The sequence below is a fragment of the Canis lupus genome, chromosome 37, assembly GCF_003254725.2.
Source record: "Canis lupus dingo isolate Sandy chromosome 37, ASM325472v2, whole genome shotgun sequence".
NCBI lineage: Eukaryota > Metazoa > Chordata > Mammalia > Carnivora > Canidae > Canis > Canis lupus.
Window position 1 is genome coordinate 18,220,509 of NC_064279.1, and position 18,579 is coordinate 18,239,087.

At 43.7% G+C, this 18,579-nt stretch overlaps 1 protein-coding gene across 3 annotated transcripts; it reads left to right on the forward strand.

Moving 5' to 3' along the window:
• The first annotated feature begins 1,139 nt into the window (after nt 1–1,139).
• On the forward strand, nt 1,140–17,409 carry RPE (ribulose-5-phosphate-3-epimerase). 3 transcript variants are annotated; one of them, XM_025441552.3, is made up of 6 exons: nt 1,140–1,382; nt 8,177–8,256; nt 13,555–13,694; nt 14,063–14,197; nt 14,750–14,836; nt 15,668–16,877. In XM_025441552.3, the coding sequence occupies exons 1-6, from the start codon at nt 1,261–1,263 to the stop codon at nt 15,785–15,787; spliced, it is 684 nt and encodes a 227-aa protein (XP_025297337.1). In that variant the 5' UTR covers nt 1,140–1,260; the 3' UTR covers nt 15,788–16,877. The 3 variants fall into 3 exon arrangements, with proteins under 3 accessions (XP_025297337.1, XP_025297336.1, XP_048962697.1); XM_025441551.3 differs by lacking the exon at nt 15,668–16,877 and adding an exon at nt 16,889–17,409 and having other exon boundaries at nt 1,141–1,382; XM_049106740.1 differs by lacking the exons at nt 8,177–8,256; nt 15,668–16,877 and adding an exon at nt 16,889–17,409 and having other exon boundaries at nt 1,247–1,382.
• The last annotated feature ends 1,170 nt before the right edge of the window (nt 17,410–18,579 follow it).

The following is an 18,579-nucleotide window of genomic DNA, read 5'->3' on the forward strand; positions in this document are numbered from 1 at the left end:
GTTTGTCAGCGAACATGACAGACAGAAAAGCAGACGGTTAGAAGCTTGAGGGCCGGAAGTCAAGAAGGAAAATAGTAATAACCACCCCGATTTGTTTTTTTTTGTTGTTGTTGTTAATATTTTTTATTTCAACTCAAATATATTTCCTATTTCCCTTTTTGAAAAATTTTTTATTGGAGTTCGATTTGCCAACATATAGCCTAACACCCAGTGCTCATCCATCCCATCAAGTGCCCCCCTCAGTGCCCGTCACCCAGTCACCCCCACCCCCGCCCACCTCCCCTTCCACCACCCTTTGTTCATTTCCCAGAGTTAGGAGTCTCTCATGTTCTGTCTCCCTCACTGATATTTCCCACTCATCCTCTCTCCTTTCCCTTTATTCCCTTTCACTAATTTTTATATTCCCCAAATGAATGAGACCATAGAATGTCCTTCTCCGATGGACTTACTTCACTCAGCATCATACCCTCCAGTTCCATCCACCTCGAAGCAAGTGGTGGGTATTTGTCGTTTCTAATGGCTGAGGAATGTTCCATTGAATACCTAGACCACAGCTCCTCTATCCATCATCTGTCGATGGACACCGAGGCTCCTTCCAGTTAGACTATTGTGGACCGTGGAAGCAGCTCAGAGTCCGTGGACAGATGCATGGATGGATAATTTGCAAGCAGCACCAGGCCGCACGTGCCTGGATTCACCTGCCAAATCCTTACATCCCCCAAAGGCTGGGAGGACCCTAAGAGGTGAGAAAACAGAAGCAGGGAGAACTGTTAGTTCCGAAGCGCGAGGCCTCTGCCCTGAGCCTGACTCCTCCACCTCTTGGCAGGAGTTCAAGGAGGGAGGCGCGAGCGGGGAGGACTGCTGTTTTGTTCCTTGAAGACGAGCGCAGGAGCTGGAGCGGAGAGCGACGCCCATGCAAGCAACGGGGAAGCACAAAGCGAGCGAGGGCGTGAGGGCAAGGCAGGGGAGCTGCAGGGGTGCAAAGCTGCCCGAGTTCCGCGAGGACCGCGCACTCCGAGGGGCGGGCTTCCTGGAGGGCAAGCGCAAGGAGGATGGGCCTGCAGGCAAGGCCCCGCCCCCAGGCCCCTGGGCGGGCGGCCCCGCCCCCTGGGGAGGCGGGACTTCCGGCGCGCGGGCAGCTGCTTCCGGCGGAGTCCGGAAGACTGTACCGGGAAGGGGCTAGAACTGCGCAGCCAATCGGGGCGACACTCTGGTCCTGCCGGGGGACTCGTGGGTGACTTGCTCTCGGGGACCAGCACCATGGCGTCCGGCTGCAGGATTGGCCCGTCCATCCTTAACAGCGATTTGGCCAACTTAGGGGCCGAGTGCCTCCGGATGCTGGACTCTGGGGCCGATTATTTGCACCTGGATGTAATGGACGGGTAACTCCGCGGCGCTGGGCGCTGGGCGCTGGGTCTGGGCGCTGGGGTCGGGTGGCCGCGCGGGCCGCTCGGCGCAGCTTGGTGGGCGCCTGTTGGGTGGGTGCACGGCGGCCCGGGCCGCGGAGCGCCTCGCTCCGAACGCGCTCCTGAGAAGGGGCCCGGCGGGGAGGGCCCCGGGGCGACCCCGAGGGAATCCGGCCCCCCGCCCCCCCCCCCCAACGTGTGGTCTCCAGCCCTCGGGACCCGCACGCAGTCGGGGACCTCCAGGACACGGCGCTCATTTTCAGTGAGGGAAACTGAGGCCCAGGGGGATAGGCATGACTTGCCCAAGCTCATATGGCTAGTTAGAGGCTAACGCTGGGGAGGCTCATCCGTGTGACGACGGCGAGCCCGGCACCTTGGAGAGCCTGCCCGCGTTCTGCCCATTAGGTGGGACAAGCCGCTTCACCTCGCTGAGCTTCGGCTTCATTCTGTGAAAAATGGGAATAATGAGGGAACCTGCCCCGCGCAGGCCCCTCCGGAAGGCGGACGGGCCGAGCGCCCAGCATGCAGGGCCTGCCCTACAGCAGATTCCCTGTGATCCGCAGTTGTCGGGGTCGTTGTTGGAATTTTGATTCACCTGTTTATTTTCTCTTCAGGCACCCTGCTCTCCAGGGAGGTCAGTGTTTTGTTTTGTTTCTGTTTTTTTTTTTTTTTTTTTTGTAAGTAATTTGTAAGCACCGTAGTTGTAGCGCACAGTCCAGATCGTTCAGAATCAGGACGATGCTGGTTTCTGGAAGGTGACTCCACAAGGTGGGAACGAACCTGGCGACCAAGGTGGGACTCTCAGGGGCACACAGCATCGTGCCCCAGTTGCAGATTGTACTTTGTTAGATTCGCCAAGTAGTTTCTTTTCTTTCCTTTTTTTTTTTTTTTAATTTTAAGATTTTTTATTTATTTATTAGAGAAAGAGAGGGAGAGCAGGCTCCATGTAGGGAGCCCAACGTGGGACTCGATCCGGGGTCTCCAGGGTCACGCCCCGGGCTGAAGGCGGCGCTAAACCGCTGAGCCACCCGGGCTGCCCTCCTTTCTTTTTCTTTTTCTTTTCCTTTTTCAAACATTTTTACTTATTCATGAGAATACACAGAGAGGGAGAGAGACACAGGCAGAGGGAGAAGCAGGCTCCATGCAGGGAGCCCGACGTGGGACTCGATCCCAGGTCTCCAGGGTCACGCCCTGAAGGCGGCGCTAAACCGCTGGGCTGCCCGCCAAGTAGTTTAAGTCGCCCGACAACTGGCCTTAAAGTAATAACAGCCATTACCTTGGGTCCGGGTAGAAAAATAATTGATTTTAAATAGGTGGAATGCCTGTGTGCCCTCGCGCAAATTTGTGTCATTTACGAAAAGAATCAGTCACTGCCTTTTGGTTTTGATGTCACTCCCGTTCAGAACAAGAGTTCTGTCTTCCTTTGTTCGGTCTGGTTAGATCTTGTTTCCCGTTTGCACCTCATTCATTTATCAGTATCCCGACCGATAATGGCAAATTCTTGACCCGAGAGTATTGAGAATTCTAGGGTAAGTGCATCAGATTAGTAAATACTGCCTCTTCACAAAAGCGCGATTTTATTGTGCTGTCATGGGAGGTAATTCTTTTCTGGAAAGTTCTGAACTTTCACACATAAGTGAATGGAGTGTGTACTTCAGAGATGGGCCCGTTTTCAAGTGTGGGACATGAAATTTGGCGTCTGAGACCCCTACGTCAGGATGGAGCAGGCCGCACATATATGTGTGTAGTCTCTTTAACAGGCACAGCAATTTGATTTTTTTTTTTTTTTTTAAATAAGTCTCCGACCATGTTTGAGTAAGGGAATGGAAAAGATAACTTGTTTCTCTTCACAAGTCAGGACTATGAGCCGTAACAGTAGCAGCTAATATTTTTGAACATTTCACTAATTCTGATGTTTTTTTGGGAATTAACTCACACAACCTCATGAGGTTGGTGCTGTTATTGGCACCAGCACTTGACAGTGAGGAATTGGACACAAAGAGGTCAAGTCACCTGTCCGAGATCTCCTAGTTGGGAAGTGGAGGAACCAGGATCAGAAGCATGCAGCGGCTTGTGTTGTCTCAGAAACGAATGGCTTCTGTGGCTCCCGGGCTAATAAAAAATGATTAAGACATTCTTTTTCCTCAAAGAGGAACTAAAAGTTTATACTTAACGTTTGTGTATTTCGTATCTCTCCTGCTAACGCTGCAGACTCTGAAAGCAGGGTCTCTTTGTGGCTCACCTCAATCCTCTTCAGGTGAAGCACCATGGCAGGTTTAGTTCTGATTGGTTGAATGAATGATTGGATCCATCGTAAGAGGGATTTCTAATGAATCACATTTGTTCCTTCCCAGCCCCTGTGGCAGACCCGGAGCTTATTAAGATAAAAGTATTTGTCTTTATTGACTCCTTTACCCCTTTGCCAAGTAACATCTTGGTTTGACAAAATTAAATTCTCCAAACACCGTTTTAAAATCCTTTCCCTTTTAACCTTCACAACTTTTTGAGCTAAGAGGTATTTTTATTTCCCTTTTGCAAAGGAGGAAACTAGTTTAGGGAGGTTCAACCTCTTGTGATCTGCAGCCAGAAGAGGCAAGGCTGGCTCAGGTGCATTGTTTCCTAGGCCAGGTGTGTGAAAGTGGGGGCCTGGACTCCCTTTTCCTTTTTTTTTTTTTTTTTTAAAGATTTTATTTATTCATGAGAGACTCAGAGAGAGAGGGGCAGAGACACAGGCAGCGGGAGAAGCAGGCTCTCTGCAGGGAGCTCGATGTGGGGCTTGATCCTGGGACTCCAGGATCACGCCCTGGGCTGAAGGCAGGCGCTAAACCGCTGAGCCACCCAGGGATCCCTGGACTCCCTTTTCCAAGGTGGCCAGCCACAGCTTAGCTTCCCTCCAGGTCCTGCCTTCATGCTTTTTTTTTTTTTTTTTCCCCTGATCCGTTTAAACGGACTCCACTATTACAGTTTTAGTGCACCTATTATTTCCCCTCCCCCCAATTTCTCTCCTGATTAAAACTGAATGTCTTCATCTTGAAAGTCAGGAACGAGTTTTGGGAATACTGTGGGGCATGGTGCATGGTGTATGGTTGGATACTTGGGAAAAAAAAAAAAAAAAAGAACAAGTGAGTTCTCTAGAAAAGAAAATTGGAAAGCATATAAACCTATCATGACACGACAGTGACCAGAAATGCGTTGGTCCTCAGTGTAGGAGAAGAGCAATTATGCAATTTCAAATTGCTTACCAGGATTTAGGGTTGGGGGATTTCACATTAGTACTAAATTGCTGACTTTTGAAAAACATCCAAAGGTTCGCCGGTGGTGGGTCGACAGCCTCCTGAGGCCACAGCGGGCTGGAGCTGAACGGAGCCGCCGTAGCAGCTCGGCTGGTGGATGTTCTTCATCGGTCTCCTGTCCCCACCTGCCCTGTTGTGCTCCTCCGTGTTTCCTGCCAGCCCCTGTAGACATACGAAAGGTGTTTCCGGATTCACTGGAGATGTTTTCTGGTTACTGCCTAGCTCCATTTTAGATCAGCCTTCGCCAAGTCTTCTAGCCATCTTAGCCTTGATGGGAGAGCCGGTAAAGGTTTTATTTGTCTGAAGCTGATTGTATGACAATTGTAAACAAAGCTTAGGGTTGATGATGGGAAGTGATGAGAGAGAAAATAATTCTGTGCCTGTGTTGGAGAGGATTATAGCCAAATCTCAGGAAGTCTCTGGGGGGAAAAGAGACCTTTTTTTTATTGTGTGTTCTTTTTTGCAGACTTCACAAAGTACCTTTAAGGGGGGGAAAAGAATAAAATAAGGATGAAGCAGACTTCCTTGATGAGATTTCACTTCATTGGAGTGAAATAATTTGGTATTTTCCAAGCTGGTCTGATAAGAACTCGCAGGGCATTTATTAGAAATTCAGATTCTCAGGTCCTCCTTGGTGTCAGGGTTGGAGGAGGGCCTGTAAATCCTTTGTGGCAAGGGCTCCCAGGGTTAATGTTGTCGGGCAAATTTAGGACCCCTTGACTTCATGCTTGGGTTTGTTGCCCTTTTTTGCCTTGGCTTACCCATAAGCCTTCAGTTTCCTCTGAGGGCATCGGTAGGTTTCTGTTCTCCTGGTGGACGAGGCGAACCCAGTGCACTGCATTGATCATCAGTGCAATTAGTCCTACAACTTGGGGACCAGTCCTTTCAGGTGATATCTTATTCTGGTTTCCCATAAAGTAAATTTGTTTTATTCTCATATATTCTCAAGGTGTGTGTGTTTAGATGGCGTGTGAAGACACAATTTATTTTCACTATAAAGGTAACCTGAGGTTGAGGCTGCTGAAGTCCTCCCAGGGCCATGCAGCAGATTACAGAAGCAGTGAACAGAAGCCGAATCTCTCGTTCTGGAGTTGTATGCTATCCAGTAGGCCTCCCTGTCTGCTTCTCTGATCCCCACCTCTGTTCCAAGTAAACATAATCATTTTCTCCGTAACACAGGTAGTCACTGCTCTTAGGTGAACGGTAGAATGATGTTCTAAGTACTAGGAACACAACCTCCAGGGACCGAAGTGTTTGCAGGTGCAAGTGTCCGGACCCATTCACCTCACCCGGTCCGTCTCAGAGGTGTCCTGAGTCCTGACCTCTCTCTCCTCCTCCCCTGGACTTTCTTTTTTTGTTGTTAGTTATCAGTGGACAGCAGGTGAGCATAATAGTTGAAAGGCTGGACTTTGGAGCCAGATGGCCCGCGTTCAATGCCCGCCTCCGGCACTTCCTGGCTGTGTGACCTTGAGCCTCTTTTCCTCATCTGTAACATGCAGATGATAGGAGTGCCTACCCCACAGAGTTGGTTGCATACTGAATGTTGAGAATTTATGATGGTGGCTGGCCCATGGAAGTTTCAGATTTTAAAGATTTTATTTATTTATTCACGAGATACAGATAGAGGCAGAGACGCAGGCAGAGGGAGAAGCAGGCTCTATGCTGGGAACCTGATGTGGGACCTGATCCCGGGACTCCAGGCTCACGCCCTGGGCTGAAGGGAGGTGCTAAACTGCTGAGCCACCCGGGCTGCCCTAAGCTTAAGATCCTAATCACGTTTATCTTCTCTTCTCTGTCCCCCACATGTAATCAGTGAACAAGTCCCGTCACTGTACCTGTCTTCATTTCCATTCTTACTGCTCCTTGCCATTTGCCAACACCTACCTCCTTGCTTCTGATGTACTGCCCAGGCCATCTTCCTATTTTATTATTTGCAGTTTATTTTTTATTTGCTTCTTGCTTTATTATTATTTATTTGTTTTTTTAAATAATCTCTACACCCACTGTGGGGCTCAAACTCACAAATCCAAGAAGATCGAGAGTCACGTGCTCTACCGACAGAGCCAGCCTGTTTCTGCCTTTAGAACTCCACATTTTCCACAGGATGGATTCCAGAGTCCACGCCTGCCGTTCCCTACCCTCCATGTGACGCAGTCTACCTCCTATTCTTTTCACGTTTGCCAAGCCGACCACCACCACTTCTCCCCTTCTTTGACTATAACTTGCTTATTTCTGCCATTGCTTCGTTTCCTTTCCCATGTTTACAAATTCTATTTGTTCCGTAAATCTTATGATCCTCCCCTCTCTTAAAGAGCCATGCTACTCACCTCACGTTGCCACGTTGCTACTGTTAGCTTTTCTTGCAGTCCTCATCTAGGGTAATGTCTATGGCTTTTAACTAATAAAGCCCAGAGTTCAGTGGGTCAACATTATAAAGTTCACTCATGGAACAGTTCGTTCATGTGACAGTTGAGTGTGAATGTTCTTCGATGAAGAAATTGAGGGACATCGTCCCCTTCCATCCTGTGACAGTCCTTTGGTGAGAACTAGTTGCACAGGCCACCTGGATGTGAAGGGAATTGGCTCTCACCAATTGGAGAGCCACCACAGTCAGGTCATGGCTCCTGTGGAGTCCCTAGCCATTTCTTGCCAAGGAGATGGTAAATTTTTCTGGGTAAGCAGGAACTCCCCAACTTCTGTATAAAACCCAGGCAGGTACTTGTACAGAGGGGGTTTTGTTAAATATAGAAAAGAGCTAGTGAGAGGAGGGCTGCCTGGAGCGGGTTGGTGGTGTGAAGTACCTTGGGTCAGATGCCAAGAGGAGTTCATTTGAATCCTGCCTCCACAGATTATTATTGGGTTACTCATAACCCAATAGGAAGTTACTCATCCCGTGCTCTTCAGGCAGAGATATAACAGCATCTCCTTCATGAGGCTGCTGTGAAGATGTAATGAAAGAAGGTACAACCCCTGGCATGTTGTAAATCCTCTGGAAATGGTAGTTATTAATACACACATCAAGCTGCTTTGCTGATGATTTTTACAAAATTTTAAACTGTCGTCTAGTGCCCTGTGATAGAGGTAGATTAGAAGTAGCCACAGGCAGCCTGTGGCAGATGAGAGTTGGAGAGACCCGTGTCAGAGTCCAGAACTTCCTAACTAGTGTGTGACTTGGGCAAGTCATAGAACTTTCGGGGTTTTGATTTTGTCTTCTTTCCACTTTTACCTCTTGGATGATGAATCATAGAATCAAGTCTTGTGACGTTACAATTTGTTGAAATGTCAAGGAAATACTGCTTTATATAACTGAAATTCTCGGATATTGTTGGTATTGTTTAACACTGTTGATGTTAAATGTTGCACTGAAAAATGCTGCTATCACAGACGATCCCCTCTACCCTCATGAGAATACATTTGAGAAAAATACAGAAACTGAATTGAAAACATTTTCAGAGTAAGATTTTGTTTGTCTTATAGGCATTTTGTTCCCAACATCACCTTTGGGCACCCTGTGGTAGAAAGCCTCCGAAAGCAGCTAGGCCAGGACCCTTTCTTTGGTAAGTGGGTGTGTTAACGCTGTCAGAAGCTGGATATGTTGCTCAAGTAAAGGAAAAGTAGAGGGTCCATTTCCCACCTTCCAGTCTCCTCTTGAACCCTTCCTTTCTCCCTGTTTCTGGTGCCGAAGCTTTGTTGGCTGCTTGTAATAAGCCAAACTCTTTTCTTGCTTCAGGGCCTTGCCACTTCGGCTGATCTCTTTCCCTGGACAAGTGTTCACCTGGCTAGCTCTGACTTATGTGTTGGCCCTGAATTATTGGCATTTCTTCAGAGAGGCCTTTCTCCAAGCACCCCATTCTAAATTAACCTTTGTCCAGTTAGCCTATCACCTTCTGAATTTCCTTTTTAGAACTTCAATCAGATCACTTTTATCAGACTGTAAATTCCTTTAGAGATTTTATTTATGAGAAAACAAGTGGTGGGGAGGGGCAGAGAGAGATAGAGAGAGAGAAGCTGACTCCCTGCTGAGCAGGAAGCTCAACATGGGGCTCCATCCCAGGACCCTGGGGTCATGACCTGAGCAGAAGGCAGATGCTCAACCACCTGAGCCACCCAGGCATCTCTGTAAATTCCTTTAGGGCAGGGATTTAATCCACTTTATTTACTGTGGTTTCCTTAGACGTGATTTATTTGTGACGTGATTTGGACGTGTTCCAAGTAAACATAATCATTTTCTCCGTAACACAGGTAGTCACTGCTCTTAGGTGAACGGTAGAATGATGTTCTAAGTACTAGGAACACAACCTCCAGGGACCGAAGTGTTTGCAGGTGCAAGTGTCCGGACCCATTCACCTCACCCGGTCCGTCTCAGAGGTGTCCTGAGTCCTGACCTCAAGGACATAGACACAAGATTGGAGCTCAGTATAGTTGTTAAATGAATTTATAAATCAGTTGATATATGGTCTAGAAGGAAAACCAATTATTTAATGCAAATTGGAGTTTCTGGAAGTGGGGCCTATATATGTGCCACTCTGGCATTGTAGATAGGATAAGGTGAGTTAAGATTTTTAAGAAGTCACAGTGACCTAGAAGTCATTTCTCAAGAGCATGGATTCAGTCCACGTGTTGTTATTGCTCTTAAACTTAGGAATGGCTTAACCTGACAAATCTCTTGTGCATAAGAAATTTATAAGAAATTTAACAAATTTTTATAAGTACGTTCTTATGTCATTTTTGGAATTGTGAAACTTAGTTCATATTAAATAAAATGAAAGATTAAGCTTCTCAGTGGCAGTAGCCATATCGAAAGCTCTCTATAACCACGTGAGTCTAGTGCCTACTGTGTTGTACAATGCCACTCTGGAGCATTGCCATCATTGTGGAAATTTCTTTCAGGCAGGGCCTCTATAGGACCCATCTACTTTTCCCGAAAGAAAATGTCTCATCACTTAATTTCTGTAGCATGAGGGAGATCACGTTCCACTAGAATGTTCACCATTTTGAAATTTTCAAATAATGGAATGTACTCCTGATTAGCTAAGCTTTTTATAACAATTTTTTTTAAAGATTTTATTTATTTATTCATGAGAGAGAAAGAGAGAGAGGCAGAGACACAGGCAGAGGGAGAAGCAGGCTCCATGCAGGGATCCCGACGTAGAACTTGATCCCAGGTCTTTAGGATCGGGTTCTGGGCTGAAGGCGGCGCTGAACCACTGAGCCACCCGGGGCTGCCCTTTTTATAACATTTTAGAAAATGAATTTTCCAAGATAAGTTTGTTCTTCTGATCATCAGAGGTGAATGAAATAAGTAGCCTTGTTTTATCCTGCTGTGCTTTGGCCACAGAGTCCTTTGCATCTGGCTTTATATGGATTTAAAAGAATTTTTTTTTTCTTTTCCTCTTTTATTTGGACTCCTAGCACCCCTTCTCACTGCTATTTGTGTCTCCTATGTTTGTGCCTCTCTTACCAACCCCGTTGACACAACCACACACAATCTGCTTTTTCTTTCTGTTTTTCATTTATTTGCCAATAAACTCGCTAATCAGTCTGGCAGTGGGTCTACAATAAAGATGAATGGACTCCGAATGCTGTAATGTTTGGGTTTTGTGACCTTTGTTTTTATATTAGGAAGTGTGTTTTTTTGTTTAATTCTTGGGTCTTAGTTGCTGTTGGATAACTGATTCACGTGTATATTTTAAGAAGTAATTCACAAGTTGCACGTGTAACTGCTTAAGTTCTGAACTGTTCAATCTCCATATTGAGTAGAAATAACCATTAAGCAATCAAGTGATAGGGGTAATCTGTTGTTTTTGTGTTTTGTTTTATTTTTGTTTTGCTGTTATTGAAATCAGCGGTCTTCAGCTATGATCTGACGACCCACAGGAATCCCTTGCAGGTGGGACATGAGGTGAACCCTATTTTCATAAGACAGTGTTATTTGCCATTATTTGTATAGTACAGAAGCAGTGGTGAGTTTGTTAGTGCCGTGGCCCGAATCTAAGCAATGGTGTTGAACCATCCAAGTAGTTATCATAATATTCTTCACCACCATGTGTTCATAGAAATATCCTTGATGAATCACTACAAATTATTAATTACAGTAAATCTTGATCCTTGGGTATATTTCATTTAATACTTAGTGTGACAGAGTGGGCGGTACATGTAAAGCTGCACGCAGGAATGACATTTTCTTTAAAAGTAACTAAGTTAGCTTGTCACTTCAAGGAAGATAACCTCTTTTTATATTTCCACTGTTAGAGCTTGGAAGTGACCATTTGAATTGTGAAAAACTTGTATCTGCCTCTGTGAGGTCGTTAGCTTTCTACTGTTTACAGCTTTCCTGTTAAACTCCATAGTGACATTAGCAAGTGTCATTTTCTGATAGGATATAATGAAATGTGTCGTTGTTTGGAAGATCTGTGCCATTCAGTGAACTGGCACTTAAGAGATCCATTCAGATTGTATTAGTTTAGGCCAGTGACTTGTAGTGTAACCAAGTGCAGAAAAGTTCACTGGTAGGGTTTACAGATTCCACACTGCAGTGGAAAGGAGTATTTGTCGAGTGCTGGGTTAGGACGAGGAGACTGTCCACACCGGTCCAAACAGGTGATTAACAGACCCCTGCCATTTCCTCCATGTACTTGTCCCCTTGTCTCCATAGAAAACAACATCTGTCAACAGGCTAAATGCAGAGCACACGTGAGAATACAGAGGTCTTCTGCGAAGCCAGACACTAGTAACTTGCAACATGAGTAAAATAATGTCCCTCTGACATTAACATGTGGTAGACTTATTGTTGCTTATTATTGTTCAATGAAGAAGTAGACCTTTACAAATTTCTTAGCTTGAATTTCTAATATATTTTAGATACCGATAAACACAGCTCACACCAACAGCACTTTGGGGGGTCCTCAGTAATTTTTCAGAGTGTAAAGGGAGGCTGATGATAGAACTGCTTTGAGAACTGCTTATCCCCATCTGTGAACTACAAGCAGATTCACGGAACCGGTGACTGACCATGAGATTCTCCAGTGGGAGTTGCCAGTTGTCACTGCCTGCTGGAGATGGAATGACGTAGCAGTCTGGTAACTTAAGGAATGAGTAAACTAGATATTTTAAAGCAGATTGAGTTGCCTTTGTTTATATCACAAAGAAATAAACCCCAAATACAGTCTGTCTTTTAAAAACAATGTTTTAGGGATCCCTGAGTGGCGCAGCGGTTTGGTGCCTGCCTTTGGCCCAGGGCGCGATCCTGGAGACCCGGGATCGAATCCCACGTCGGGCTCCCGGTGCATGGAGCCTGCTTCTCCCTCTGCCTGTGTCTCTGCCTCTCTCTCTTCTCTCTCTGTGACTATCATAAATAAATAAAATAAAAAAAAAAAAAACAAACAATGTTTTACCTCTAAAATGTTTTGTTTTTGTTACTTTTGTTAGTTTAGAAATATAAACTTTAATGTTGGCTTCATTTGTCAAGTGGTATTCTCTTTTTCCTGATATTTTTCAAAGCCTTATTGCATTTTATGATCTCAGTTGAATTCTAGAATAGTAGAAATTTTTTCCTTTAGTATAGGTCAGAAGGGCTGTGAGTTTGTTTGCTTGTCTGATCACATCCATCCTGCACAGGCGTATTTGCTGTTTTCTTCTTGACAGTGTCATTTCTTGAGTCAGCCTCCCTTCAGCCACCCTCTTCTGGTTAACTGCTCTTACATTTTAAGTCAAGATCCCAAAGAAGGCCACCTCCCTCTCCCCTAACGATGTCTCTCTGTGATTTGAGCTTCACAGTTGGGATGTGGGTCAGACTTGCAGTTTCCTCCTGCAGCCTGCTGGCTCCTCGGCCCCCTCTGTGCCAGAGGCCTGCCGCTTCTCGCCCTCTTCGGTCGCTGCTGTCGTTCTTGCTGCCCTTACTGCCATGGCCTCCTCGGTTAGATCTTGTCCCTTCGCAGCTCAGAATCCCACTGTGTGCCCCTGTCCCCTGCAGAATAAAACCCAGTGGCCTAGGGAGCTCTGTCCTGTGTCTCCTCACCCTGTGCCCCTCTGACCTTATCTGTTCTGCCCATGAGCCCCACATCCAGCCACACCTCTGTATTAACTACCAACCCAGTGCGTATTGAATACAGTACTTCTTTTCTTTATGGTTTGTCCTCCTCACTAAGAATGTAATCCCGGTGACAGCAGAGGTGTTTGTCTGTTTTTTGCTCTGTCCCTGGGCCCTGGGGTAATTAGTGGTATAGTAAGTGTTCCATAAGGTGCTGATAGAATCACTTATTTTAGCTTTCCTGTTTTATTTTTTTATTTTTTAAATTTTTTATTTATTATTTTTTTTTTAAATTTTTATTTATTTATGATAGTCACAGAGAGAGAAATAGAGAGAGGCAGAGACATAGGCAGAGGGAGAAGCAGGCTCCATGCACAGGGAGCCCGATGTGGGATTCGATCCCAGGTCTCCAGGATCGCGCCCTGGGCCAAAGGCAGGCGCCAAACCGCTGCGCCACCCAGGGATCCCGCTTTCCTGTTTTATAAATGAGGAACTAAGTCCACATAGATAATAACTTTTTAAAGTTTTTTAGAGTGGCATGTCCTGGACCTAGGTTTCCTAAATTCTAGTCCTTACTTGTCATATACAGCATCATATGCTTTGTGTGGAAAAATGTGGTTTTTTGGTAAGTGAGTTTAACCAGAACCCTGTCTTCAAGATCAAAGGAGGCTAACTATAGCTATACAGAAGGGTAATTACTTAAGAATTATTTTAATGCCAAATAGTTTACTGTCCCAAACAACAAAAACAGTAGGTTAGCTTCAGTAACCTGAGCCAGATATTTTTCTCTTCAGTAATATTTAGGAGATGTGTCTTTTCTTTTTAGATATGCACATGATGGTGTCCAGGCCGGAACAGTGGGTAAAACCAATGGCTGTAGCAGGAGCCAATCAATACACCTTTCATCTTGAGGCAACCGAAAACCCAGGGGCTTTGATTAAAGACATTCGGGAGAATGGGATGAAGGTGAGAGGTCAGCAGTGACAGTAATTCACTGTCAGAGTGGAAGTTTGGGTGGAAGACAGGAAGTGATAGGCAAGGCCGGACGGAGGCACCTGTTCTTCAGCCGAGAAGCCAGAGTTAAAGTATAACTGGTTTGTTAGACAGGATTTATATATTCCACTAATGTTTCCTGAAAATTACTGCCTTTTAGAAACATTTACGTTTGGGTAGCCTTGTTGACTTTCTTAAAAAAGTAACTACAGTCTGAATATGCATTCCATTTCTGTGCCTGTCCTACTCTTTAAGAATATTTCTACTGGGTGTGATATGCCACAATAATATAATACGGAAATAATTGCTAATGTGATGTAGCAAATTTGTCTCTGTTATAGGTTGGTCTTGCCATCAAACCAGGAACTACAGTTGAGTATTTGGCACCATGGGCTAATCAGATAGATATGGCCTTGGTTATGACAGTGGAACCTGGGTTTGGAGGGCAGAAATTCATGGAAGATATGATGCCGAAGGTAAAGAAATACTTCATTTGGGGGTGAGGATTTATTGTTTGTGTTCATTCAGTAAGCACAAGTAAGAAAACATTCAAAGTTTTTATCTGTATAGCCGTTAGATCTTTTGGGAGATTTCTTTTCATAGAATATTGAGGGTTTTATCTTTGTCTTGTTTGCATGAGGTATATTCTCTGCAAAGCTATGACAAATTGAATGCCATTTCCCAAACAGAACAAGCCTTGCTTTTATGAAACTGAATTTGTCTCAGTATATTAAAAAGGAAGGTATCGCCAATATAATTTGTATTAATAAAAAGCATGTGTTGAGGCGCCTGGCTGGCTCAGTCACAAGAGCATGTGACTATTGATCTCTGGGTCCTGAGTTCAAGCCCCACATTGGGCGTAGAGATTACTTTAAATAAGCTTAAGTAAACAAACAAATAAATGTGTGAGATATTTGGAGTCCTGTTGTAGTGGCTGATACTGGCTATTTGATTTTTTTTTCCTTTGGTTGTTCCCCCCCACACACATATCCACCATAGGAGTCACTGATTTCTTTGTGTATATCTAGGTGCATTGGTTGAGAACGCAGTTTCCATCTTTGGACATAGAAGTTGATGGTGGAGTAGGTCCTGACACCATCCATAAGTGTGCAGAGGTGAGACTGCTACTCAGCTATGACCCTGACCAATTTCCTTTCACATGTATTGTCTAGGACATTGTCTTGTGGGCAGAAGAGGTTTCCCCTCCTTTTCCTAAATTGCCTTTCTTTCTGAGAAGAGTATTTTTTTTCTTATCCAAATGTAGAGCTACGAAAATGAAGAGCAATAAGAGAATGTTCTCAAATCACATTAAAACGTTAAGTCCCAGTTCTTTGAGTGACGCTGAAGGAAGTTACTTTTTTAAAAAACAATATGCTGAATGCCAGCCTTTTGGAGATCATTAAGTTCTAGGCCTTGGAGTAGGACATTTTTTTCAAAATAGGGCAAGAAAACATATGTGCTTATAAAGTGGAAAGATTCTTATTTTGTGTAACTGAGGTGTATTAATTACTAGTGTGTCCCTTGCAAGAATTGACCAGAGCCATTTCTGATGGCTCCATCTCCATCTGATTGCTAGGTACCTGTGATCCTCTGTGCAGAGGTGGGGTGGGTTTTCCCAAGTAACTAGCCGAGCTCAGTAGTTAGGCCCTAAGCTTCATAAGAGGGTGGCAGCCCATCATCTCAGGGTCCTGAGATCCAGCCCCATGTTGGGCTCTGCGCTCAGTATGGAATCCTCTTGAGATTCTCTCTCCCTCTCCCTCTGCCCCTCCTGCTCATGCTTGCTTTCTCTCTCTCAAAAATTAGAGAGAGAGAGTGCCAGCCCTTCCTGTAACACTGCAGGTCATTAAAAGTTTATGTGGCCCATTTTTGTTAAGCAAAATGGTCTAATCTGCACTTTTTTTTTTTTGTATAAATGCCATACTTTTCTGCTGGATACTTCTCAAAAGCTTGGCTGTGAGGTATTTATGGAAGAGGAGCTAACCAAACAGCCTGTATCCTTTGACCACTTGTGGAATTCTTTTTTACTTAATTGTGCTTTGCCATTGGGCTTTCTCTGCTTACATTAGAACACATGTCAAGCTGTAACCATACAGTTTTTTTTTTTTTTTTTTTCATTTTAACGAGGAGTGTTGTTAGTGATGTAGTATGCTGTATCACAGTGACAGTGTCTCCTGGGAGAAATTTCCTTCCCCTTTGGGGCCTCTCCCTTTAGCCTCTTACCACTTTGTTCTGGCAGCAGATCACATAACAGATTGGGTTTCCCTCCTTAAGTCAAATCCTGGGAGCTCAGAGCTAAATTTGGACTTACCTTACTTGCTTTTCTCTATGATTTCTTTGGTTCCACATTTAAGAGTATCTTGAAAATTTTTTTAAGCCCCTCAGAGCCTTTCTGGAATGCAGTGAGGCATTGCATGAAAGAGTGTTTCATTCTTCCTGACATCAAAATGAGAAATTATGTAACGTTGCTATATTTTATAGATAGTTTCACATTTTAGCAGTAATTGTCTTCCAAATCATACACTTTTGACCCTTGAATAACATGGTTCTAAACTCCGCGATCTTTTACAGTATTCTACTTGTATTTTCCTTATGATTTTCTTAAGATTTTCTTCTTTCTAGTTTACTTTCAGAATACAATATGTAATACATATAATATACAAAATAGGTATGAGTCAACTGTTAATGTTACTGGAAGGCTTCCAGTCAATAGGAGACTATTAGATTTTGGAGGGAGTCAAAAGTTACAGATTTCTAACTACACAGGGGTTTGGTGCCCCTGACCCCTGCATTGTTCAAGGGTCAACTACACAGTTTAAAGATTAAAATAGAATTTATATTTTTAGTAGCCTTGTGAGCATTAGCATATTTTTCAAAAACCTTAATAGAGTTGAGGATTAAAAGTTCTTACAGCTTTTTCTAAGTATTAGCAAAGATGCAACAATGTAGCTTATTTTAAGGTGGTTACAAAAGTCATTGATTTCTAAAACACATTTAAAATAATTTGATGTCTTCATTGGTTAAGCATTTTAACTTATGTCTTCTTTGAACTAGATTGTGTAAGTCTGTTCACCTCCAGGTACCTTTTGCATAGCTAAAGTGCTGATAAATGCAAGGGTAGAAACTCCAGTCCAGAAATTCTGTTTAACCTAAATGTTTACTTCTTCCAGGCAGGAGCTAACATGATTGTGTCTGGCAGTGCCATTATGAGGAGCGATGACCCCAGATCTGTGATCAACCTGTTAAGAAATGTTTGCTCAGAAGCTGCTCAGAAACGTTCTCTTGATCGATGAAACCACAAGGAGTCCAGTGTTTATGCTTATGAAATCTTTTTACTGGAAGACAAGAATATAGACTACCAAACCTATCACGGTTGAAGCAGTGCTATTTTCCTGAGCAGCTGTTCATTCCAGTGACTAAAATCTATTCTGCTGAATGTTCCAAGAGGTTCGAAATTGGTGTGTATAACTACATTTTTAGTGATGGAATTTAAAGAGGAGTGTGGTAAAATACCATTTTTACTGGGAGACTTGATTTTTTATAAAGTACAAATACGTCTGTATTAAGGTTATAAACAGAAATGTGTCTTAATGCCTAATGAAGGCATACTAGCTACTACGAAAAAATGTTTTCTTCTGCATTTTACATCTTCTCGCTTCTTGATTGTTTTCCAAAGCAAAGGAAGTCCCTATTCCTGTTTCGTGTCCTTTTTGATTTGTGTGTGTGTGCATGACAATATGAATAGAATGGAACTTGTGAAAAATCTAAGAATCTGGCTAGGGGGACATACCGTATTCTTTTTAAACATGTTTTTTCCCTTGCACCTTACTTTTGATACATAAAAACTGTAAAAACCGTAATATGAAGCCCAGGGATTTCAGGTGGTCTGTTCTAAAGTACAAGTATAGATTTTATCAAGGTGTTTTCTTTGTTAGCTCTGTGGGAGGGGCAGGTTATACAGTGATCCCCACCTATCCCTTTTTTTTTTTTTTTACCATTCTTAAGGACATGAGGATGATGTGCTAGCTCTGAGCAGAAAGGGAAGGAAAGCCTCTATTTGGAAGTAATACTGAGTTGAATCTGGACTCTTTCCTTTCCAACTATTTGACTTTAGCAAATCAAATCATCCAGCCTCTTCAAGTATCTGTTAACTGATTTATACAATGAATATAATTACAATAATTATATTGTGTTATAGCAGGGTTGTGTTGAGCATTAAAAGAGATCATATGCTAGATGTAAGGCTTCCACTACTATTCCCAAAATTGTAGGATAGTTGAATTGAGGATGCTCAATACAAGGTAGCTGTCATTATATAAGTTTATATTTTGTAGCCTATAAAGTACTTAGATGTAATCTCATTAAATCCACAAATCTCCCTTGTGAGTAGTAGGACAGGTACTTTTGTTCCCATTTTAAAAATGAAGATACTAGAGCCCAGCCACAGGCTGGTACCATGGAAAGAATCCAGTAGGGCAGAGGATTTCTGGTTTGTACTCTTTCTACAAATGGAACTCTTGGGGGGGTAGGGTTAGGCAGAGGAAGCCTCTTTTATGTAACACTGTCTTATTTCCAGTCTAATTTTACCCTGTGGCAGAACCAGATGGCTGAGGATGTTCTGGATACTATGGATTTTGACCCCAAGGATATATATTTTATTAATCCAACAAAGACCAGGTAGGCCAAAAGAGGACAAGGTACAGAGTTAATCCGTAAACTAAAATTGTGTCCCAAATTACACTTTGACAATAAATATGTATCCAGTATTTGCTACATAGGGCAAGAAAGAAACAGGAGACCAGTGTCATTAACTTCTTTAGGCTACTATGAGTTTTGAGAAATAAGGTTTGAAAAATAACAT